Source organism: Rhinatrema bivittatum, chromosome 2 (genome assembly GCF_901001135.1).
Source record: "Rhinatrema bivittatum chromosome 2, aRhiBiv1.1, whole genome shotgun sequence".
NCBI lineage: Eukaryota > Metazoa > Chordata > Amphibia > Gymnophiona > Rhinatrematidae > Rhinatrema > Rhinatrema bivittatum.
In genome coordinates, this window is record NC_042616.1 from 623,686,148 (window position 1) to 623,710,508 (window position 24,361).

Below are 24,361 nucleotides of genomic sequence, written 5' to 3' on the forward strand. Positions count from 1 at the left end.
CCGAGCCACAGGGGGAGAAAATGAACCTTGCCTGCGGGGGGCGGACAAGTTCCAATGCGTAGCCGTGTTGTATGGTGTCTAGGACCCACTGGTCCGAGGTGATCTGCGCCCACTCCTGATAGAACAGCGCCAGCCGACCCCCGATTCTGGGGACAGCGGAGTGGGCGAGCCTGACATCATTGCGACCCCTTCGGAGAGGGGTTGCCTGCTCCGGGGGCGGCGCGCGCGGGCCTCCGTCCGCGAAAGGAACGCGACCAGGGCTGAGACCTGGCGACGGCGGGTCTAGGGTTCGATGGCCTGTAGCTCCTGTAGCGTCGTTGTGCCCTGGCTCTGGTCCGGGAGGCGACATACGGTTGCGAAGGTCGATATCTATCCTCTGGCAGCCGATGTACTGCGTTCTCCCCCAACGACTTGATGATCTGATCCAGATCCTCCCCGAAAAGGAACTTGCCCCTGAAGGGAAGGGAGCCCAGACTAGACTTGGAGGAGGTATCCGCCGCCCAGTTGCGAAGCCACAGCAGACGACGAGCCGCCACTACAGACACCATGGATCTTGCCAGGACCCGAAACAAATCATACGAGGCATCCGCCCCGTAGGCCACCGCCGCTTCGAGCCGATCCGCCTGAGCGGCCTCCTCGTCGGGCAAGGACTGCGACGTGAGGAGTTGTTGCACCCAGAGCAGGCTAGCTCGCTGAGCGAGCGAACTGCACATTGCCGCCCGCATACCCAGGGCGGAAACCTCGAAAACCCTCTTGAGAAACACTTCCAACTTGCGATCCTGCGTATCCCGCAAGGCCGATCCGCCCGTCACAGGAATGGTCGTCCTCTTCGTGACTGCCGACACGGCGGAGTCCACTTTGGGCACCTTGATGAGTTCCAGGAAGTCCTCAGGCAGGGGATACAGCTTTTCCATGGCCCGACTGACCTTCAGGGAAGCTTCCGGGGCATCCCATTCCCTGGTGAGTAGCTGCATGAACGACTCATGAATAGGAAAAGCCTTGGCCCTCGGTCTAAGGGCCGCCAGGACCGGATCACCCTTCTTAGAAGATGTTACTACCGCGGGAGTCACTGGAGCGGGCGGGTCCGGGGGCAGGTCGAGATCCAATTCCTGGATGATCCGAGGGATGAGGTCATCCAGCTCATCCCTCTGGAAGAGACGCAGGGTACGCGGGTCGTCCCCCTCAGACGTTCCCTCTTCATGTCCCACATCGGGGCTCACGGTACCGGGCCCCACCGGAACCGCCGCTGCCCCCCCTGGAGTGGGTGGTAGAGGGACCTGGGGGGGGGGACCGGGGGGACCCCCGGCGCCCCCGGGTCAGGGGGAGCTGATGGTGATGGCGCCAACCTGGGCATCTTCGCTGGGGGAGGTCCCGCGGGGGCTTCCAAGCTCTGGAGATAGGCCGAATGCATAAGCAAGATGAACTCTGGGGAAAACCCCGGCCTGCCCGGGGGGGTCCCCGAGGGAGGGGGTCCCGCCGTCCCCTGGGCTTGCGAGCCCTGCTGTGGTAACAAAAACGGTGGAAAATGTTTGCACAGTCCCCAGCTCCTTGTTCTGCCTGTGTGTCCTCCTCGCGGCAAGAACTCAAAATGGCCGCCGTTCCCGCCATAACCGGCAGAGTGGCCGGCCCGCGCCTCCCGGGCAAGTCCTGAAGAAAGGAAAATTCACTGCGGGGCTGCGAGGTACCTTCCCCCCCCCGGGGAGGCACCTAGCGCAGATCCCCTCGCGCGAAATCCGGGACCCTGGCTCGCCGCAGGCCGAACAGAGCGACGGCCGCGGCATCGGGTCCGGCGAAAAAACAAGAAATTAAAAATTAAAGCCTCGGGGGGGGGGGGGGGGCCAATCGCAGGGGGGGACAAACGCGGGGGGGCCCGTCGGCCTGCGCTGCCCGCCTTCCCAGAGCGCGAGGTTTGTCGCGGGGGGGCCTGCTCGGCCGCGCTGCCCGAGTGAAGAGTTCCTCTTCTGTCAGCTGCAGCCGACCACGCGGCGCAGGAGACTGTCCGGGTGAGAAGAACCCGCGGAGAGGCCGGCCCAACCGGCTTCCGCGCACCAGAAGCTGAAAAGGAAATTTTTTTTTTTTTTTACACGGCAAAAACAAAATCAAAACTTACCCCCGGCTGAGACAAGCACGCGGGAGCCAGGACAGAAGGAGGAAGGTGAAAGCCACAAGCCACGCCTCCCCAAAAATTGACAGCTTTTTTTTTTTTTTTTTTTTTTTTATAGATAAACTTGATCCAAAATACAGACAAAACAGACAGAAAGCAGAGAAAATACAAAGGCAGAAGAACTGAATCCCTGGCCAAATTGGGGAAGCTCCGATTCCCCTACTCGCATCTGCTGGAGTCAGAAGATACTGAACTCCAGCAGAGGGGGTAGTGGTATATATGGGAACGCCCCCTCGAAGCTTGTGCTGACTCCATCTGCTGGACTGGGGACATAACCCACTGTCTGGACTGATCCAGGTACGTACAGGGAATGCATATTAATGTTAGATTTCAACCGCTTAACAGTTTTCTAACCAACATATAGGCTTAAACACATAGTTTATCGTATTAAAATATGTTACCGTACTATGATGGCACATGTTTAATTTGTAATCTATACCACTTATAATGTTCTTTATTGTGCCTCTCTGTAAACCGTTGTGATGGTATAGAAGAGTTTTCAAATAAATAAAATAAATAAATGGAATAAATGCCCTTTTCGCTGCTCTGCCTGAGGAACCAGGGTGATGGCGCCGAGTTGCAGAAGGCATTGCAAGGTATCTTGTACTGCCTGTTGTTTCTCTTCGTAATCGCATGGGGAGACCAGAATCCGCCCCGGAAGGCAGTGTACAAAATCTAAAGCGTAGCCTTGATTTATCACAGTAAGGACCTACTGGTCCGACGTCACCTTGACCCATTCCTCATAAAACAGAGACAATTTGCCCCCAACAGCTGGAACCGAGGAATGGGTCGTCGTCCCTTCATTGGGAAGACTTGGCCCCAGATGCGGGCCGGGTAGCCCTGGTTCTGCCAAAGCATCGGCCACAAAAGGACTGAGACCAGGACTGTTGCCGATCGGGCGCTTGCTGAAAGGAAGAAGCTGGAGCTCTGGACGGACGAAATCTCCGATTCCCTCTGAATCGAGACCGTGAAGAAAAGGAGCCCCTTGACTTGGGCCTAAACCTTGTTCTCCCCCAGGGATTGAATCATATCCTCGAGGTCCTTGCCAAAAAGCAATTTTACCCTTGAATGGCAACAACCCCATCTGAGCCTTAGAGGAAATATCCTCCGACCAGTTTCTTAACCACAGGAGCAGACGAGCCGAGACTGCCGACACCATGGATCTGGCCGAAGTCCATAACAGACCATAAAGTGCATCCGCAATATAAGCGAGCAAAGCTTCCAGACGCCCTGCTTGCTGTGCTTCTGCACCGGAAGACCAGCATTAGCCTGCAACTGCTGAACCCAGCGAAGGCCCGCTCGTAAGGCAAAATTGCTGCACATAGCTGCCCGCACTCCCAGTGCCGAGGCTTCAAACATTTTCTTGAGCTGCAGCTCCAACTTTCTATCCTGCAGGTCCTTCAGGGCTGTAGCACCCGTAACCAGGATTGTGGTCTTTTTGGTGACTGCAGACACCGCCGCGTCCACCTTGGGCACCCACAGTATGTCAATTGCTTCCTCCGGAAGAGGAAATAGCTTATCCATAGATTTGCTAACTTTCAATCCCAGATCCGGGGTATCCCATTCTCTATATGGCAATTCCGTGGCAGAAAAGTAAAAAGGAAAGGAAATAGCCGGGCCCTTCAGACCCAACAACACTGGGTCCATGGTCCCTAGCCTGGACTCCTCTGGCGGCCCATCTATGCCTAGCTCTCAGAGTATGGCAGGGATAAGCGAAGCCAACTCCTCCCTCCTAAACAGAAGGACCATCTTAGGGTCATCTCCTTCCACAATGTGAGCCTCATGCTGGATCCTGTGGATGTTGATCAGGGTCTGTATCCACCCCCATCGGAGGCTTGCCTTGCGGGTCCTGGTCCCCTGGGTCCATATCCTGACCCGTGGAATCAGTATCGGTCTGATGAGCCCCTGTACACAAAGGGTGCTTAGCTTTGGAGGACCCAGAGACTCTCTTAGACTTAGACTGCTTTCGAGAAAGAGACTTAAGACCACTAGAGGAGGTTTTATCCCCAGCCTGCAGCTTCCCTTCCCTCCTAGCTTTAAAAGCCTTATGGAGAAATAAAATAAACTCCAAGGAGAAGGAGGAAGAGGAGTCAGAAGCCCCCTCGGGGCTATCCTCCATTGCAGGTGAGAGAGGCTGTAAAGGTTCACTCCCTCCAGGAAACCCTGGCTGAGGAGAGAGAGGAGGCGGGAGAATCCCCTCCCCCATAGCTGCACGATTCACTGATCTAAGACTCCAAAATGGCCTCCGTTCCCGCACTCAGCTGATCTCGGTGCAGCTAACACTGAAGGAGCTCAGGTAGCCTTGCCTTTAACCATTTTTTGCAGTCCCGGAGGATTCCCCCCCCCCCGGGGAAGACACGCCGAGCACAGCCCCTCCCGAGAAAAGACGCGCACGGGCCAAGCCACATGCGCAGCACGCAGACAAGTGCGGCAACAGGTAGTGGGCCTGAGAAAGCTAAAATTCAATTCTGTAAAAAATAGAAAATTAATCTCGGTTCTTCCAAGCACTGAGTCAGGGAGGGAAGAGAGAGCCGCAGCGCAGTGACACTGACAGAAAATGAAAGAAAGTCAAAACTTTTTTTTTTTTTTTTTTTTTTTAATAAAGACTTGCCCGGCAGTGGTCCACGGTCCTTATCCGGTGGGGTGGAGTGAACCGGGCTCCCTGGTGTCGCACCCAGCTGCTAGCTTGGAAAAAGAGGGCCCTCGATCCTGTAATGCAGCTGCCTCAACAACCAGAGGGGACCACCCCTCAGGACCTTACAAACCCACTGGGAGGCTCAGGACAGAAACTGCTCTTTTTTTTTTTTTTTCAAAGTAAAAGTTTTACAGACCGAAAAGTCTCTAAAACTCATAGAACTCACTACTCTTCCAATGAACATTCAGCACAGATTGTAGGCCTTGTACCTCTACCATCTGCTGGAGACAGAGAAATACTGCCGGAGTGTAGGTGGCACCATTCTATATAAGGTGGAGTTTTGTTTTGAAAACTTCTGTCTCCATCTGCTAGAGGAGGGGCAAAACCCAGGAGTCTGGTCTGAACTGGGTATGTACAAGGAACGAACCACTTTGGGGTCATCCCCTTCGACCATTGAGGCACCCGACAACGGCTGATCCGGGTCCAGGTTGGCAAGGTCGGTATCCACTCCGTGAGAGTCAAACCATATTGGTCATCTGGCCCCGAAACTTGGGAAGTGGAATCGTCCACGGGCTGAGCAGCCAGGGACCAGAGGGGAAGTTTGGTCCTTGTTGTGCCCTCCTTCTCCAGGACCGCTTAGGAGCAGAGACCCCCTCCTTTTCAGAGGAAGAGACTGGATCTCTGGCGATTCTGTCATCCCCCGGAGGCTGGATGCTGCATTAAATGCATGAAGTCGGCAGTAAAACCAGTCAGACCCCTAGAACCCCCCTCCAGGGGACCGGGCTCCTCTTCCAAAAAATCAGGGATCACGTCCTGAAGACCCTCAGGACTTAATTCGGCTGGAGGCAAATTGCGCGGGAGATCTCCCTCCCCTACTGCCCTCCACTTAGCTGCACCGAAAGACTTGAAGATGGCAGATGGCCGCCGTTTGCACGCTGAGCAGGAATGGATCTACCTCAAGGTCCGGAGCAACAGGCCATTTGCCTGCACCATGGGGTCTTGTCTGCCTTTGCCGCTCCCAAGGAACCCTCTCCTCCTGGGGAACCAACGAATACAAAGCCCAGTGCGGGACAGCCACAAACAGATCTCACCGCAAGCAGAACATAGGGTCCCACCCAGCATGGCGGCGGGAAAGGAGGAGCATGCACGGCGCGGGGGGAGGCGCCAACAAGAAAAGCAGGAGGGAAAGGAAAGAAACCTGGAGCCCGAGACACGGGCAACCGCTCATTCGGAGTCCAGCTGAGATGCACAACCCTTGCCAGGAGGCAAAGGGTCTGCTGTCAGTGCTCTTGGGTTTTTTTTGTTGTTGTTTTACTGTACCAGTCAGGGAGACTTCTCTGGATCCACAAAGGGGGTGGGGGAGGGACCAGACCCCGGTATCAACCCCAGCACCACCTAAAAGAGGGGGAGCAACTTTGGGCCACCAACCCTCACTCCTGAAAGCCTGCAACCAGGCAGGGATGGTCCCACCAGGACCTGCTGACCCCCTGGGAGGAATAACAGTTCGTTCTTGTCCTGCTTGAAAAAAGCTGGAGCTTCTTTGGTTGCTTTTATTTATTTATTTTAAGGAAAACCTAACAACGGTCAGAGCCACAGGTTTTACACCACCTCCGTCTGCTGGAGACAGAAATACTGAAGAGATGCAGGTGCTACACCCAGTTAAGAGGGGGTGCTCTCAAAGTTTTTCTCTGTCTCCATCTGCTGGAAGGGAGGCAAAACCCAGCTGACTGGACTGATCCGGGTACGTACAGGGAAATTTGCATACACTGTCTCCATAGCAAGTAAATTTTATCTCATGCATATTCATTGCGGATATCCTAAAAACCTGACTGGTTGGGGGGGGTCCCTCAGGACTGTTTGGGAACCTCTGTTTTAATGCATATGGAATATTTTCTGCTGAACCATAGTAAGTGGACATTTCCAAATTTTTGAACACTACTTACCTTGATGTCGCACGCATAAGGCTGAACCTTCTGACCAATCTTTTCCAGGTAAGAGCACAAGAACTTCAGTGCGTCTTCCCTGCAGTCTCGAAACTAATACCAAATAAAAACCATAGATCATTAACTGTAAAGTATTTCAACATTTGGGCTACATGAACTAGTGCATTCACTAATGCTGCCGTGTAAAAAGCTTATGTGAAAGATAGCTAAATTGATCCACTTACTTGTTCAATGCTGAGAGATTTGTGGACAAATATAAGTAATCCATGCTCCTTGGAAAATACTAATGAAGTCTGCAAGGCTGCAGGATAAAAAAGAAGTTAAATTAGAGTGCGCAACAAGTGAACACTGCAGTTGTACACAAGACAGGCGTATTCTGAATCAAGAGAATTACATTTTTATTCAGATTTTATTGTATTTAATAAACTTTGCAAACAAACTTGGGAGGGAAAGCATTTACTGACCTACAAGAAAACTTAACATTTGTGTAATACCATTTACATGTGCTGCTGCTTTGTGTCCCTGAAGTGCTGCTGGAAATAGTGTGTTAAAATAAAATCCTAATGCAAAAATGATAATTTTTCAAGACACTGGATCACAGCTTCTCACGTAAAACCTTTATATAGAGTCCTTGGGGTGGTCTGTGTCAACTGAGGTCAGTTTTCATGTATTTTTCTGAAAATGACATAGTTGGTCCATACTACTCCGGGCTTGTTCTTTCACACTCTAATAGGCTAACACTGAAGAAACACGCAAATGAGTGAAAAAGAAAAGTTTACTTAATCAAAAAGAAAAAAAAAACAGAAAAAAAATAAATTAAAAGAGCAGTGATGACGGAAAATATCCAAAGCAAAATAAAGTAAATTTCACAGTAAACTTTGATCTTGCTGAAAGCTTGTACGCTTTTACCATCTGCACAGGACTAACGGGGGCTGTCACAGGGGGTCTAGGATGGCAGCAAGTGAGATTTAAAGGTTTCATTGTAGGATAGGATATGAAGAGTCCAGGATAGTAGTATGCAAGACCAGGTGGTTTCAAATGGGGGGGGAGGGTGGAAGGAAGGAGTAGGCTAAGAGAAAGCTGAGGAGTTCCACCTCATTTAAATTACTTTTGTTTACAGAAATGCCATCCTGTCTCTGAGTAGTGCAATGCACTGCTGCACTTATACTACCACCATGCAACGTTACATGCCACTAACAAGATTGCTTTGTACAAAAACACAGCAACCCAAGCAACTAAATAGTACCCAGCAGAGTGTTAAATTCAACAGGTCCAGTGGTTGAAGAGGAGACCTGTGCTGCAAAAAGCTCTGTGACTTACTTTTCTCCTTGTCTACAAAAGGTATAACTATTGGGGAAATCACATAATGAACAGAAAGACATGGTTTAATGGAACACAGTCAACATGGATTTACCCAAGGGAATTTTTGCCTAACAAATCTGCTTCATTTTTTTGAAGGGGTTAATAAACATGTGGATAAAGGTGAACCAGTAAATGTAGTGTATTTGGATTTTCAGAAGGCTTTTGACAAAGTCCCTCATGAGAGGCTTCAAAGAAAACTAAAAAGTCATGGAATAGGAGGCTATGTCCTTTTGTGGATTACAAACTGGTTAAAAGACAGGATTAAATGGTCAATTTTCTCAGTGGGAAAGTGTAAACAGTGGAGTGCCTCAGGGATCTGTACTTGGACTGGTGTTTTTCAATATATTTATAAATGAACTGGAAAGGAATACGACGAGTGAGGTGATCAAATTTGCTGATGATACAAAATTATTCAGAGTAGTTAAATCACAAGTGGATTGTGATACATTACAGGAGGACTTCTGACGGATACAGTCCCTTGCATCAATCAAACTAAAGACATCTATCCCAACTCTTCATTCATACCTTGAGGACAAAAGTGTAGATTAGCTCATCTTAATTTTCAAGACAATATTGGATCTTCACTTTATAGATGTCTATTTTGATTGGTGCAAGCAACTGTACCTGAGTTTCATAATCATTACAAGCAGTATGACTGGCTGAGTAATGAAGAAGCACCTCTTCTATCTGCTGTCTTTTCAACCTGATTGGTCTTGCTTCATTTATTTTGTAGCTGATTGGATGTTTCCAGAGTATGAGTTTTATTACTGCCATTCTATGAGTTAACCAGCAAGAAATTAAGATGCTGTTCAATCTCATAATCGTCGTCTAGATATTGCCACAACAGGTGTGAGGGAACCAGGGCTTGGGTGGTGGAAATGGAGGAGGGTTGAGAAAGCCAGGATAAGGTACTATATGACAGGTATGTGGGGGAAAGGAGAGGCCAGAGAGGCCATGAGAGCCGGAGGTAGAAGGGATTCAAAAGAATGCAGAAATACAGCAAATCAGATGTGTGAGAAAGCCAGTGGAAGGGTGTGTGTGCAAGAAAGTCAGCAATGGTCATTGGGGTTGAAAAAAAAAAAAAAAAGAGTTTAGGGTGAGGCAAAGGTGGTGATGAGGGTGTGTTTGTGACAGTGAAAGGGGGGTGAGTGAAAAGGAAAGGAGGGCGAGGATGGATGACAGGCTGTGAGAGTTAAAGGAAGGAAAGCTGAGAGAGCTAAAGGGGATGAAGCAGGGACAAGGAGGGTGATAGGAAGGTAGAGGTGTGATTAGAGTGGACGAGAAAGCACATAGGGGGCTGGATGCAGAAGGATTAGAGACACACACATGGGGGGGGGGGGGGGAGAGGAGCAGTGCAAGTGGAGGTGAAAGTTGGAGAGGTGGAAAGTGTATGAGAGGCAGAAGGGAAAAAGAGACATAGGACAAGAGAAAGATACCAGTCAGAAAGGTAGGGACAGGATGGGAGGAAAGAGACTGGTGAGGATAGTGGAGGAACTGAGAGGATGACTGGTAGGAGGACTGAAATACTGGGGGGGGGGGAAAGAGATGAGATCATGAGAGACACTAGTGGGGCCAGGGTGGGAGGACTGAGAGGACAATCAGGTGGGGGAACTGAGAGAAAATTGACATACTGGTAGGATAGCCCTCTGGGGATAGGGAAATACCTACAGTACTTGAATGTTAACCAATGTGATATCTCAGATCAAATGTCAGTATATTAAAAAAAATAATAACAATAGGTAAAGGGAGGGAGTATGAAAAGACTTGGCAAGATAGGGTGGCGGGATTAAAAGAGACTTGTGAGAACAGGATGAGATTGAGAAAAACCAGCATGGACAGGGTCGGCAGATTGAGAACAGGATGGGACAGAGAGAAAATGTCAAGGACTGGGTGGGCATATTGAGAGGGGGATAAATACTATTGGAAGGGGATACTCCCACTTTCCCCCAACCCCATGTGTTTTGGAAACTTGCGACTCTTTGATAATGTGTCTTGGCTCTTGGTGTGTGACAGGTTGGCCACCCTGATCTATGCAGTTACCCTTACTAGGGAACCTCCTAAGACAGACAGTCTATCTACATGAACACCTGTGTTACCACTAGGACTTCCAGTTATTGCAGCCCAGAGAGCTCCAGCCACATGATTACCTGTTTTATCAGAAGCATTCAACATTTCATATTAACCATTTATTCTGGCAGCTACACCATGAGACTATTTCTTGCTCACCATGTTATTCTTTGAATTGCTAAACATAGAAACACAGAAATACGAGGACAGAAGCTCACCATATGGCCCATCTAGTTGGCCCATCCATCTAATAAAAGATGGACTAATATCTACTTTCTGCCTCTGGAGCAATAGGAAGCCAGGCAGAAAGTAGAACCTGTGGCAGCCACAGGAGTGTGCTCATTACATATAACTTGCCATTGATACTTTTCCTATTTTCTTCAGATTTATATCTTTGCCAATTTTTTTTATACTAAAATAGGCTCTTTCACCTTACTTCACAGATTAAAAAAAAACCAAACACACTAGTATCTAATTTCTGCCATCCTTCCTATTGCTCCAAAGCAGTACTCGAACCTGCAGCAGCCACGAGCCCTGTTGCCCCCTAAGATACAGTATAAATAATAAAAAGACTTCATCAATTTTAATCCTGTTTAAGCCGTATGTACTAAAAAGAGTTTCCCCCACGTTATACCTAAAGGAAAAAGTTTCCTACGTGTAACCCTAACATTGGCTAGTTTAGAGGCAACAGGTACAGGCATCATTTCTCATCCAGCTATGGCACACTGGGGCAGCTCAGCAGCACACCGCAGCCTGCGCTACCATCCGAGCCTCCCCGTGCCGCACCAGCTGCGCTACGCACCCAGGACGCTCTCCCCGCTGCTGATAACACACTGCTCGCCCAGACTACGGATGAGGCTCTGCGCCTCAAGGGCCACTAAGCCCGGGTCCCCGGCACTCAACAACGCATGCAGTCTGTGCAGAAGGCTCTGCACCCCCGCCGAACTACCGCCAGCCCCGAGAGCCGACATGACAACGAACAGCCGCTACTGTACGAATTACAGGCAGCGGCAGAGAGAAATGGAAAACTTCCGGCCACGTGACTGAATGTGACCCTCCCCTCGAACACACGCCCACTTGGGCTTAACCACGTAATTTGGAGGGGAATCAAAATGGAATGTGAAATAACATCGCTTAGCTCTAGGAACGCTTGACTCAGTCTCTTTTGTGTTCTCTAATTTTGTGTTCTCTAATTTTCGAAGTGTTAACTTGTAGCTGACCCTTGAAGAATATCGAGAAAGCTTTATAAATGTCTTTTGGTTATACCCTCTACAGTTAATTGGTTTAATCTTTTGGAAGACTACATAGTGGAGAAGGGGAGGGGGTAAATCATATTTACTGTTGCATGTAATCTATTTTCCAATAAAAGGGAAACAGTAGACAAAACACCAATTTATGATAATATTAATGCTCAATTGGCAAAATGTGTGATTTAGGGTTTCTTTTTCCATTTCTACCAAACTGTGTTTTGTAGCGGTGACTCCACAACTAAATATGGTATCTTCCTCTTCATTTTTCCCGCGAAATGAAGATGAAACCAATTAACCATGGATAAGGGAGGATGGACTAAGGTCTATGAAAACTAGGATTAAAAAAAAGCATGCAGAATTTTGCAAATAATGTTATGAATACAGTTTTGTTATGTAGTTTGTCAAAATAATAGAAGATCCTTTGCAAACTGAAGTTACGGCTCAACTTGCTTGAGATGAGCTTATTTGTCTCCCTGGGCTAAGTTTTCTAAGGGTGCCTGACGTATTTTCCTATGTAGCGATTGGAAGAAAAACGCGCAGAGACAAATCACGTGACGAGTCTGGCGCCAAAACGTTTTTCTTCTTCGATGCGGAGGAGTAGCGATTGATGGAATAGAGAGTTTTTGTTGTTGCGCACAGGTGAGAGCAGTGTCTTAGACTTACCTTATCGAGCGAGGGATTTCGGAATGGGATAGGGGACAGCGGCGCTGTGTGATTTGTCCCATTCCCCGGGAGTTGCCAACTATCCTGTACAGCTTTTGGGGGTACTATATGGGAAAAAAGAGGGAAGGCTAAAATATTCTGAAATGTCCTGATTTTAGCTCTCAACTGCAACGTAGAATCCAGACTGCCACTGTGATTATACAATACAGTGTGCCCGTATCAGTTCTCTATTCAGTATGTGTAGGCTTTAGACTATGATTTAACTAGCGGGTTAAATCAAGTATGTGTTAAAACAGTGGTTTGTCCTCTGGTTTGAAACGTGTTTCAGAGTAAAGAAGTTCTAAGTCAAGGGGGTCGTGATATGGACAGACTAGGTGGTGGTCATTTTTGTTACTGAATTCTGTTCTTTTTTTCTGATGATAAAATGTGGCAATTAAAGTTGCATTTATGGAAACAGCGAAAATATTAAACAGCATCTCAAAGTGTTTGGAACTTTGACAGTTGAAAGTTGGCAACCTTAGATAAGATGGCTGAAGTTTTGCATGTTGCTGGTGGGGTGGCTTCTTGCGCTGTCTCAACGTAGCGGGACAGTGGTAGCAGACGTAAGAGATGTTTAGATGGGGGGCAAACTTGGTACATGTTCTTCTCGTCCATGCAGCTTGGGGCCTATCCTGACTAGAGGCTGGATCTGCTCTGCTGTATATATTTGCTGTTAGATTTTGGTGCCTGAGAGTTTCAGTATAAAAAGAAATTGGTGGGAAAATGTATTTTTCCACTGACTTTTTTTCTCCTGTGTTATATCAAAGCCATTTTTCTAGTGACATTTTTGTAAACATTGAAATTCCCAGGCAAAATAAGAACTGAAAATGGAGATCCCTATGTACTTTGGAACACTTTGTTTATATTCCTTTGGAGCAAAGCATTATTTTATCTATTGTTTTATGTTTCCTTATGTTCCCTTAAGCATCTTTATAGCCGTTAAACAGAGTGCAAGGGCTCTCTAATAGGTTGGGGAGGGACTGGAATGTGTTGGTGAAGGGGAGGTGAGGGTGTTTTATAATTTGGACCTTTGAAAGAACAAAGGAGTCCCTGGGGTAGCTTTTTGGGAAAACTTGGGTCCAGTGTTAACATTAAATGAACTGCAGTAATCAAGACATGAGGCAATAGGAGCATGAAAGAAGATCTCTGCTGATACAAACTCCAAGGTATTATGAAGCTACTGAAAGGTTTATATATACTTCAGAACTGTGACATAACCGATCTGGAGGAAGGACAAGGTACAGAATAAATATGACCATGTTTGGATTAGAATTTCTCAGCCTATTTAAAAACTGCTGAATGAGCCATTTTTAAATCCAGTTGTCCAGATGGCGTGGTGGGGGTATGGGAATGGTCTTACACTCATTGCTCTGAAGGCCCTACTTAACTATCATGAGTTTACCAGTGCTGACACTTGTTTTAGGTAATGATATACTAGGGCTTCAGTATAGCTATTTGTGTTATGCTTTTGTGAATGGCAGTAGAGAGAGTGTATTTATATCATGCATGTTGTGTATTTTCAAGCTTGTGGTGGTGTGGTATCCTTTAGCCTATTGACTGTCCACAATTGTACACAGTACTAGAATTTCGCCATAAGAAAATTAGGAGCATGTGCGATTTTGTACAAAACTCACCTTTGTTTTCTGTATTTGAGCGATGTGCAGTGTTGGAATTCTTCTTTTGCTAGCATACTGTAATGGACTGGAAGAAAACAGCTCCTTCTGAGTCCAAAGGAACTGCTGAGCATGGGCTCCTTACCCCTTAGGCTGGAGGGGAGGTAGTCGACAGAGGCTTAGGCTACATAGGAAGGATGGAAAGAGATACTGAAAAAGAAAAGCATGAAAAAAGTATAAATAGTAAAAATATCTAAAAATGACAATACAAAACAAAAACCAGACAAAACCCAAATGAGAAGAAATGCAGAAATCCAAAATATAGACAAAACAGGAACAAGAAAAAAACAGCAAAAAAAGACACGTTACAAGGAAAAATGCTTTATTTTATCCTGGTTCCTAAAAATAAAATAAAATAAAGCTTTGTCTGACAAAGTTTTTCTACATTTTCACACCCTCTTTCCTAGATTTTATATTCACAATACGTATTCTAGATGTTCAGTAGCATGTGATAACTACTTTTAAAAAAATGAGCATGGGACCAATTTATATTTGTGCAGGCACTTTTATTGTTCATGCATCTCAGGGGTAATTGTTGCCAACATCTAAACTGGCTAGCCTAGTTGGTGCACATGTAGCTTTGCAAACAGCATGAATTGATTCCAGAAAAAAGAGACTGAGAAGCAGAAGCAGTTGGGCCCTAAAATGATGCAATTAGGGGAATTTATAAGACTGTCTCAATCCCCAGCATTGAAAGCTGCTGCCCTACTTAGTCTTCAAATCTGTGCATTTGTTTGTATTTTATTGATTTTTTTTTTTTTTTTTTTGTTGACAGCAAAATGTCATCTCCAGCATCTACCCCAGGCCGGAAAGGTAGCAAGCGAGGAAGAGGCAGCAACCCGCCAACTCGTAAGCAGTGATGTGTGCGAACGAGCGCTGATAATCTCTGTTCTGCGCCGTCCTTGTCCTCTCATCTTTATTCCAGTTGTGGACCTGCCTGTTGCTGCTGTCTGCTGGATTCAAACTCTTGTCACTTGCTGGCATAGTAGCTGTGGTTCTCTGTTGACCGAATACACACTCTTTGGTCTGTCTGCAGTGCCTGGCTTCTTGATTGGCAGAGCGAGGGTGTTCCTTTGCTATCCTCTCTCCTCCCCTCTAGTTTTATTTATTAATTTACTTAGTCGCCTTTCTAGCTTGTAAATCTCCGGGATCCAGGTCAGATTTATCTGTAATGTTAGTATTCCTCATGCCGGCCTCTTCCCGCTCTGCTACTGAAGTTCTTTCCTTCATTTATTGGCCTCTCCACAAGCCTGTTCCCGTTCCTGGTCTCCTCTGGCCAGCAACCCAGAAGATCCTCCCTATTTTCACTGATTTATTGCTACACCAATGAAATCATCTTTTCTTCTGAATGTTCAAGCTTTAAATATAAGGGCCCTGAGCCATAAAAAAAAAAAAAGTCAGTGTTGTGCGCAAGTGTATTTCCTGAGTCTCCCAATCCTGTTGTGTAGTTTGGGGAATAGATTCTACTTAAGATTCCTTGCTCACGCTCATGTTGTGAAGGCTGCTCCGATTTGTTTGAGTCCATCTTGATATTGACCACTTTCATGCCATTTTATTGTAATATATGAAAATGTAATAAAAACTCTGCGGTGATTAGAGCAGAAGACTAAAAGCAACTTGCTTGTGTGTTGTGCTGCAGCGCGTAGTGAAGATGTGCAGTCCCCACCATCACAAAGACGTCGTACAGATGAGCGCACGTCCACAGGAGAACTACAGCCAATGCTGACTTCACCTGCAGCAGATATGCAGAGTCCCAATCTCCAGGATTCCGTGTTCTCCAGCCCCATGCCATCGCGGCATTCTGGTAAGTACATCTCCAGCGCAAGCTGACTTTTATTTTTTTTTTTCTTGCCCGTACTGAAAATGAATGTTTTGCAGTTTACAGAAGGAATTCAGAATCTAGTAACTGCTTGCTTTTTACAAATGTAAAGTAAAATCCACATCAATTGAAATATGCTTGTCTCTCTCTTTAAAACACTTTTGTAGTTTTATTCTGCATACTTCCAATTGAATGTATTATATTTTAACAGCTTTTTGCTTACTTCATGTTATACATTCTTTCCTTATGTGTGAAAGTGTCTTGTAGGCCTGTTTCTCAGTGATACCTGACTAAGCCTGCAATTTTGTTTTCCTGGTCTTGGATACTGTAAAGTTGACTAATGCAATAACTCTTCCTTGCAGTTGTTCCCAATGAGTTCGACTTGAGTTCACCTTTGACCTATGGCACACCTAGTTCCCGGGTGGAGGGGACCCCAAGGAGTGGTGTTCGAGGTACTCCAGCAAGACAACGGCCAGACCTTGGCTCTGCCCGCAAAGCCCGGCAGGTGGACTTGCACTCTGACCAGGTAGTTTGCAGCTTTTCTCGTACGTGTCCTAATGTGATTATACAGCCAGTTGAGTATTCTAGATTTTCGAAAAGAATATGCAGCATAATGGTAAATTTATGTGCGATTCTCTGTACATACCCGGATCAGTCCAGACTCCTGGGTTTTGCCTCCCTGCCTGCAGATGGATACAGAACGTTTTACTAACACTGCTACATAATCACTTGTGCCACCTGCAGTTCCTCAATATTCCTCTGTCTCCAGCAGATGGTGCAAAACCTGCAGTTCTGCATTCAGATTTTTTTTTTTTTTGGGGGGGGGGGGGGATTTGTGAGCCTTTCCTCCCAGGGAGTTTTTGGGTCCTGGTGGATGAACTGGGGGTCGATGACCCTTTTGTACGCTCAATTCCTTATCCTGTGGGGTGTAAATCTGGTGGTCCAGATCCCTCCCTTTCATGAGGCTGCTGAGGTGGCTGTGGGCTCAGGACGTCTGATTTTTCAGTCTGTCCTCATTTTGGCTGATCTTCCTGTGTGGTGCCGGATAGCGCTGTGTTCCATGTGGAGGGAATTTGTTAGGGTTTGTTAAAGTTTGCAATTTAAAAAAAAAAAGTGTATGTGGTAAGATTTGAAGGAATAAGTCTCGTGGCTTCAGTAAGTTGAAGGGACAGCTCTCGGCCTTTGCAGTACTGCTGACCAGGGGCAGGGGCGGTTTGTTCTTCCTCTCCCTGGTTATTTCAGTGGACTCAGTTTTTTTTTTTTCTTCTTTAAGGGTTTTTTCCACTGAGGAAGGTATGGTGCAGGGATTGGTGTGCTGTGTGGATCTAGCACATCTGAGCCACATTGGTCTGTATTCAGCGTGCGTGCATGCGTGTCGGGTGGCCGGTAGCAGCAAAAAAGAGTAAGGTGTCTCCCGCAGAGATTATCCCTGCGTGCCAAGGTTTGGAGCACATTGGGGCCTCTATCTCCATCGGCACAGGAACGATGGCCATTTTTAATTATCATGCTGCACTTGCAGGGATTTTCCCCTGAGGCTTTTCCTGGCCTGCTTGAGCCCCAGCGAGGTGCAGGAGAGGGCAGATGGTTTAGAGGCCTGTTTTGGAATCCTGTGTTGCTAGATCTTCCCAGCGTCTTTGCCACTGCTTCCAGACCTTTTTCATCAGATTTTGGCCTATTACGTGAGGCTTATTTAGCTCAGCAGGCAGGGCTGGGAAACTGGACCTGGCATTTCGAGGGTCTGGAGTGGAGTGCCAGACCAGTGCATTCTCAGAAGGAGCGGACTTTGCAGGTTCAGTGGTTGTTTGGTCCTAATCCGTCTTGCACGGACTTGGATGATTAAGACGGGGACCCCTGGGGATCCGGGGGTGTCGCTGACTCAGGTTGCAGCCAGCACAGATCCGGGAGATGATCCAGAGGAGATCCCAGTATCTGAAGGGGATGACCAAAGGTGGGCTGTTTGTTCCGGAAAGAGGAGTTGGGACCGTTGATTCCGCAGGTCCTGGAGGAGCTTGAGATGAAGAATTCACAAGAAGACTCTGACATGGAAGGTGTGGACCCAACCCTGGATGGGCTTGGGGGTCCTGCGAAAGCCTTCCTGTATCATAAGTCGGTGAAGAAGTTGGTGGATTGGGAGTGGAGTGTTCCTAATGGCAGTTTGAGTGGGGAGAGCGATGGCGAAGTTTTATCTGTTGTCTGAACAGATGTTGGAGCCATTTTCCCTTCCTAAAGTGGATGCTGCGGTATCAGCGGTAACAAAGAAGACTGTCATCCCAGTTTCACGGTCTGTGGCTCTGAAGGATGTTCAGGATTGAAAACTGAAAATTGACTGAAAGACCAAGAAGCTTCCTTCACTGACCAACTGCCCTGAACAGACTGCTGCTGACACACCACACACCATCCAGATAGACTGGCATTGGTAGTAAAAATTATACAATCCGGAACTTCCAGGTCCACACCTCAAACCAGATTGGAAGTCAGCAGCCATCAGGACAGACTGTCCTGAGCAGTACCTTCTAGCAGCAACAGAGCTTGCTGCAGAGGTCTCATATGTGCAAAGCCTATGGCACTAACTCCATGGTTGAAGCCATCAAACCCAGTACCTGTAAATAATCCTAGACCCTGGGCACCAACAAGCACTGAATTTGACCCTGCAGCTTCAGAACACATTGCTGAGAGAGAGACTTAGCCCCCATGAGTATCGAACTAAGCTCCCAGATACTCGAGGGACTGTGACGGCACCAAGTGACTCTTCGCTAAATTCACCACCCAGCCAAGCAACTCCAGAGTACTGATCACCTTCTGCACCAACCGGCAACAAACGTCCTCTGACTTTGCTCTGACAAGCCAGTCATCCAGATAGGGATGCACCCATCACTCCGTGATGTAGCATCATTGCCACTACCACCTTGGTGAATGTGCGCGGTGCCATGGCCAACCGAAACAGAAGGGCCGCAAATTGAAAATGTTGACCCAACACTATGAATTGCAGAAACTGATGATGATCCGGCCAAATGGGAATGTGCAGGTACACCTCCATCAAATCCAGAGAAGCCAAAAACTCGCTTTTGCGCACCGCTGCTATTACCAACCGCAGGGTCTCCATCTGGAACCTTAGAACCTTGAGTGCTACATTTACCCGCTTGAAGTCCAGAATTGGGCAAAACATGCCTTCCTTCTTTGGAATGATGAAGTAAATGGAATACCTTCGCTCACCTGTCTCAGGGGACTAGAACCATCATCCCTAACATCCGCAACCGGTCTAGTGTCTCTCGCACCACAAATCGATTCTCTAAAGACCCACAGGGGGAGATTATAAATAAATCGCAGATGGGCCGAGCAAATTCCAATGCATAACCATCTCTTATTACGATACTCACGAGGGCAAAGTCTTTCAGCGATGTGTTCTGAAGCTGCTGGGTCAAATTCAGTGCTTGTTGGTGCCACTGGTGCCCAGGGTCTAGGATTATTTACAAGTCCTGGGTTTGATGGCTTCAACCATGGAGTTAGTGCCATAGGCTTTGCACATATGAGACCTCTGCAGCGAGCTCTGTTGCTGCTAGAAGGTACTGCTCAGGACAGTCTGTCCTGATGGCTGCTGACTTCCAATCTGGTTTGAGCTGTGGACCTGGAAGTTCCGGATTGTATAATTTTTACTACCAATGCCAGTCTATCTGGATGGTGTGAGGTGTGTCAGCAGCAGTTTGTTCAGGGCAGTTGGTCCGTGAAGGAAGCTTCCTGGTCTGTCAGTCAGAGACCAGAGCAATGCATTTAGCTTTACTTGCATTTACAGTCAGTTGGTGAGGGTCTTCTCAGACAATGCGATGACAGTAGCCTACATCAATCGGCAGGGAGGAACCAAGAGTTGAGCAGTGGCCCAGGAGGTTTCAAGAGCTTATTCTTTAGGTAGAGCAACAATTGGAGCGAATAGCGGCATCTTGCATCACAGGGCAAAGGTGGATTTTCTGAATTGCAGGTTGCTAGATCCAGGGGAGTGGGAGTTATCCAAGATAGCAATGCAGCTCATCCACGAGCGGTGGGGCTGTCCCCATGTGGATCTAATGGTGACTCATTTGAATGCAAAAGCATCACAGTTTTACAGTCTGAGAAGATAGTATGGGGCCAAGGGAGTTGACGCTCTGGTGTGCTAGCTTGGCTTGGGAACTTCTGCTTTACATGTTTCCTCCTTGGCCTCCAGTAGGCAAAGTGTTGTGGTGGATAGAGCAACATCTGGGCAACGTAGTGTTGGTGGCCCTGGAGTGGCCACATTGTCTGTGGTTTATGGATCTGATCAACTTAGTCGAGAATGGGCCGTTTAGTTTCAGCCATCTTCTGGGTCTTCAAGGCCCTATATTTTCAGACTAGGCTGCTCACGTTTGTCTACCGGCTTGGCTTTTGAAAGGCGGAAGATGAGACGCAGGGGTTACTCAACAGCGGTTATTGCTACACTCCTACAGGCTAGAAGAATGTCTACTTCTCTATCATGTATGAAAGTCTGGAAGGTTTTTGAGTCCTGGTGTGTGGCTAACGAGTGCAAGCTTTATGATCTTTGGTGTCTCAGATCTTGTCTTTTCTTCAGGAGGGTTTGGTCAAAGGTTTGACTTTCAGCTCTTAGGGTCCAGGTGGCTGTTCTTGCTTGTCTGCTAGGTAAAGTGGAAGGTTGCGCTCTCTCTTCTCATCCAGATGTGGTTACGTTTCTTCGAGGAGGCAAAGAATTTGCACCCGCCAGTTAGGAGAGTTTGCCCATCCTGGAACCTTAATCTCGTCCTCAGAGGTTTATGCGAAGTGCCTTTTGAATCTCTTCAGAGAGCAACACTTAAGGATTTGACACTTAAGGTCGTTTTCTAGTGGCCATTTGTTCAGCTAGGAGAATGTCTGAGTTATAAGCTTTGTTTTTCCATGATCCGTTTCTGCAAGTTTCAGACTCAGGAGGTTTCTTTGTGGTTGGTACCCGTTGTTTGTTTTTTTTTTTCGAACGTGGTATCGGCTTTTCATGTGAATCAGTCTGTGGAGCTTCTGGCCTTTCCTGAAATGGATTCTTCTGCACCTCACATGAGGGAGCTTAAGCTGTTGGACATAAGTAGAGCTCTGTAGAGATATCTCAAGATAACAAATTCAGGAGATCAGATCATCTTTGTTTTGTGGGGTGGTTCCAAGAAACGTTCTCGGGCTTCCAAGGCTACTATTGCAAGGTGGCTCAAGGAGGCCATTGGATCCACGTACATAACAAAGGGACGTCCAGTTCCTGAGTGTTTGAGAGCTCATTCTACACGACCTGAGGCAGCCTCTTGGCCAGAGGCTCAGCTGGTTTCGCTGCAGAAAATTTGCAGAGCCGAGACTTGGAATCACTGCATACTTTCACAAGGCACTGTTGCTTAGATGTGGGGGATCCAGAGTGTCGTTTAGCGAGAGTTTTTGCGAGCGGGACTCTCCAGGGCCCACCCTAAGTAGGGAATTTTGGTACATCCCAAGAGTCTGGACTGATCTGGGTACATACAAGGAAAGGAAAATTGGTTCTTACCTGCTAATTTTCATTCCTGTAGTACCATGGATCAGTCCAGAACCCGCCCAATCTGTGGTGGTGGTCCGCTTAGCTGGGATCTTTTGGTTAGAAGAATACAGATATTCTTGGTATGGAATACAGGCTTGTTGAAAATTTTTGTAAATGATTTTGAATTGGGTTTTTTTTTTTTAATGATTTTTTTTGTCCTTGGGTACAGGTTTATACGGGAGCTGCAGGTGGCACAAGTGATTATGTAGCAGTGTCAGTAAAACTTTGTCTCCATCTGCTGGCAGGGAGGCAAAACCCAGGAGTCTGGACTGATCCTTGATACTACAGGAATGAAAATTAGCAGGTAAGAACCAATCTTCCTATATCCTGAAAACTACCTGGCCCCAGGTTCACTGGGGAAGCCTTGCATTGAATATGCTCATACCAGAGTTACTTTGTTATGGAGGCATGACCTTTTTTTTTTTTTTTTTTCTTTTTTCTCTTACCTTCATGCAGCAGATGAGTGATGATTTGGTAACGAGTGAGCAGTCTCTGGGTCAGAAGCTGGTTATTTGGGGAACAGATGTCAACGTAGCATCATGCAAAGAAAAGTTTCAGGTGGGTTGGTGATGCACACAGAATAGTTTTGGCTTTCAGTAAAACCTTGGTGTGTTTTGTTTTGGTTTTTTTTTTTGTTTTTGTTCTTAATCTAAGTACTGAAGTGAAGCTGCAAGGCCTGAACATGCCAGTTGTCTAATACTTGACAGTCTTTCTATAGGTAACTTTATCACAGGTCCACAAACTATGTGTTGGAGATAAGTCTAGGTGTCCTGTACGTAAGTTGGTTGGTATGGAGCAGGCAAGTGGTATGGAGCAGGCAAGTGGTTTAATATGGTGGGCACTAGGAGTATAGGACAATCTCAAGATACTTCCCCTCCAGGAAACCAAGGGAATCACTCAGGAAGCCATTTTTAGGGGTAGCTATGTGTGTCTCTTTGTTTTAAATAGCATTTTGATTTTAATGCCATCTTGGTTGGAGAAAAACAGAACAAATGAAGAGTGCACATTATTGAAGATGCTCTCTGTATAAGTTTGCCTCTTGCAGAACGTGCTTGCAGCCAGAACAAAGCAATTTTAAAGAGAAACGGGTACTAAAAGTTGCTTCCCTTTGTTTTTTTCAGAGATTCCTCCAGCGCTTTGTTGATCCTGCAGCCAAGGAGGAAGAGAATACTGGTTTGGATCTTAATGAGCCCCTATATATGCAGAGACTTGAAGAGGTAAATGTTTTGATTCTACTGAGCCATCCTTGTGTCTCCAGACTTTCAGAGCTCAGGTCCATTCACTGGTGCCTTCCATTTTTTTGCAGATTAATATGGTCGGGGAGCCATTTCTGAATGTAAATTGTGACCACTTAAGATCATTTGATCAAGACCTGTACAGACAGCTGATCTGCTATCCTCAGGTAGGGCAAGTCTTCAAATTTTATGTAACCGCTGGGCTAGTGTTCTCAGGACCTCAAAAACCTCAAATAAGGGATTAAACTGTTCAGTCATCTCCTGATGTTAATCCAGTCTGCTGTCCAACATTCCCTTGTGGGGGAAGATTATCTTTTAATGTTGAGCTACAGACTTTTAATATTGAATTGACTGCTGAGCATTGGTCAGCAGTCAATTTAATATTAAAAGTCTATAGTACAATGCAGTAATCACGCAGGAAGCTAATCTGGTTTCCAACTTTTACTGATTAAAGGTGGAAAGCTGCTGAAAATATTGAGCTATGGATTCTTGGTGTTCATTATCCATTTTAGAGCTTCAGATCTTCAGATAAATTTGTGACTTTAAAACTCCAATTTAATTTAGTGTCTCACTGAATTTGTTTCTTATTTCTGATCCTTTCTAATTAATGGGGTAGTTTTTGAAGCTTCCTCCCAAAGTTTGGTATCTAGGATAATCTTTTTCCAGTTTGTGTACTTAAGTAAAGTCCTGTTTCTCATACTTTAGTCATTTTGTTCAGAGTTGTTACTCCTCCTTACTTCCCTCATTGATTCTGGGAGAGTGCCTCTATACGCCTCTCGTCAACATTTGATGCTGTAGTTGTGGTTTACACCAGATGGGTGCCACAGATCTTTACTACCTTCTCCCTAGGAATGAACCCAGATCCATTCCTTCACAAGAACTAACAATAGTCCACCCTTGCTGTCTGATTGAGAGACACTGCTCCTCTTAGATGGCATATACTGAGCCCCTTGGGCATACAGTAAAAATCAAAACCTTAATAAAAGGTAACCAAAAAATAGAGAGAGGAAGGGTGGAATAACTTCCTTCTCTAAACCTAAAAGGTTTCCAACATGATATTGGTAAGGTTAGGCTAAGGCACTATTTCAATGTTTCCATACCCAAGCCTCATCCTTACAGGCCCAAAGGGCCTTTCCTAAGAAATTCAGGAAATTGGTTAAGGGTTTCTTTCTCCAGCAAGCTTTTGATTAACTTGTTTATTGCACAAGGCACATTATAAAAAGGGCCTACTATTTATATATTATACTTGTTTTAAGTCTTTTAGGCACTGTTTTTTATGCCAGTTTTGAGATGACAAATACATAACTCAGGAGGAATGTGCAGAGTTCATTGTTGTGGTTTTTGGTTTGTTTTTATAGTCTACCTGTGCAGTTTAATTTTAATGTTTAATTCAATGTTCCTGTTTGTACCCCCAGATCAGTCCAGATAAATGAGTTCATGCATCCCTACCAGCAGATGGAGGCAGAGAGCATAACTTTCAGGCTCTGCTACTTAACAGAGTGCCAACTGCAGTCCCTGCCTCCCACAGATGGTGGAGGTATTAATCTGCAATCTGTTAGATACAAAAAAAAACCCCCAAACCTTAGATTAGTGTAGGAACTTGAAGACAGAAGACCGGACCTCCCAGAGGCATCTTCGTGGGCCATTCCTCTGTTCAAGCAGGGTGAATGGGGGGTTGGATATCCGTGGCTAGATTCGACCCTTGATTCCAGGGGGAAGGAAAGCCAGGGGTCCCTGGTTCTCTTGCTCCACCTGAGGGCCTTCCTCCTTGACTGGCCTGCTGCACCTTCTTGGAGCCCCAGAAGCAGGAGATATCCTTTTCTGTGTGTCCATTGGGAGCTGGGGAGCCTGGGAGACAGGGCTTTCGAGTTCTTTGATTCTTTCCCTCCTGGCGGCTGGGCCTATTTAGAATCAGGGGAGAGGAGACTCGTGCTGTTCGTTCAGCACCAGAGCCTTGTCAGCG

General features: G+C 46.6%; 2 protein-coding genes across 3 annotated transcripts in view; one reads left to right on the forward strand and one right to left on the reverse strand.

Moving 5' to 3' along the window:
- Window positions 1-11,174, reverse strand: part of PRKDC (protein kinase, DNA-activated, catalytic subunit) — a 683,602-nt gene extending 672,428 nt beyond the window's left edge. For both annotated transcript variants that reach the window (XM_029591248.1, XM_029591249.1), the window contains exons 1-3: window positions 10,974-11,174; window positions 6,967-7,043; window positions 6,743-6,835 (exon numbers count right to left, since the gene is read on the reverse strand). In XM_029591248.1, coding sequence (XP_029447108.1) covers window positions 6,743-6,835; window positions 6,967-7,043; window positions 10,974-11,142 — 339 coding nt within the window. In that variant the 5' untranslated portion in view covers window positions 11,143-11,174. The remainder of the gene's footprint in view (window positions 1-6,742; window positions 6,836-6,966; window positions 7,044-10,973) is intronic.
- A 1,974-nt stretch (window positions 11,175-13,148) lies between these two features.
- MCM4 (minichromosome maintenance complex component 4) overlaps window positions 13,149-24,361 on the forward strand; it is a 114,637-nt gene continuing 103,424 nt past the window's right edge. The window contains 7 exon segments of the mRNA XM_029591250.1: window positions 13,149-13,289; window positions 14,572-14,645; window positions 15,436-15,600; window positions 15,978-16,141; window positions 21,620-21,721; window positions 22,285-22,380; window positions 22,470-22,565. Coding sequence (XP_029447110.1) covers window positions 14,576-14,645; window positions 15,436-15,600; window positions 15,978-16,141; window positions 21,620-21,721; window positions 22,285-22,380; window positions 22,470-22,565 — 693 coding nt within the window. The 5' untranslated portion in view covers window positions 13,149-13,289; window positions 14,572-14,575.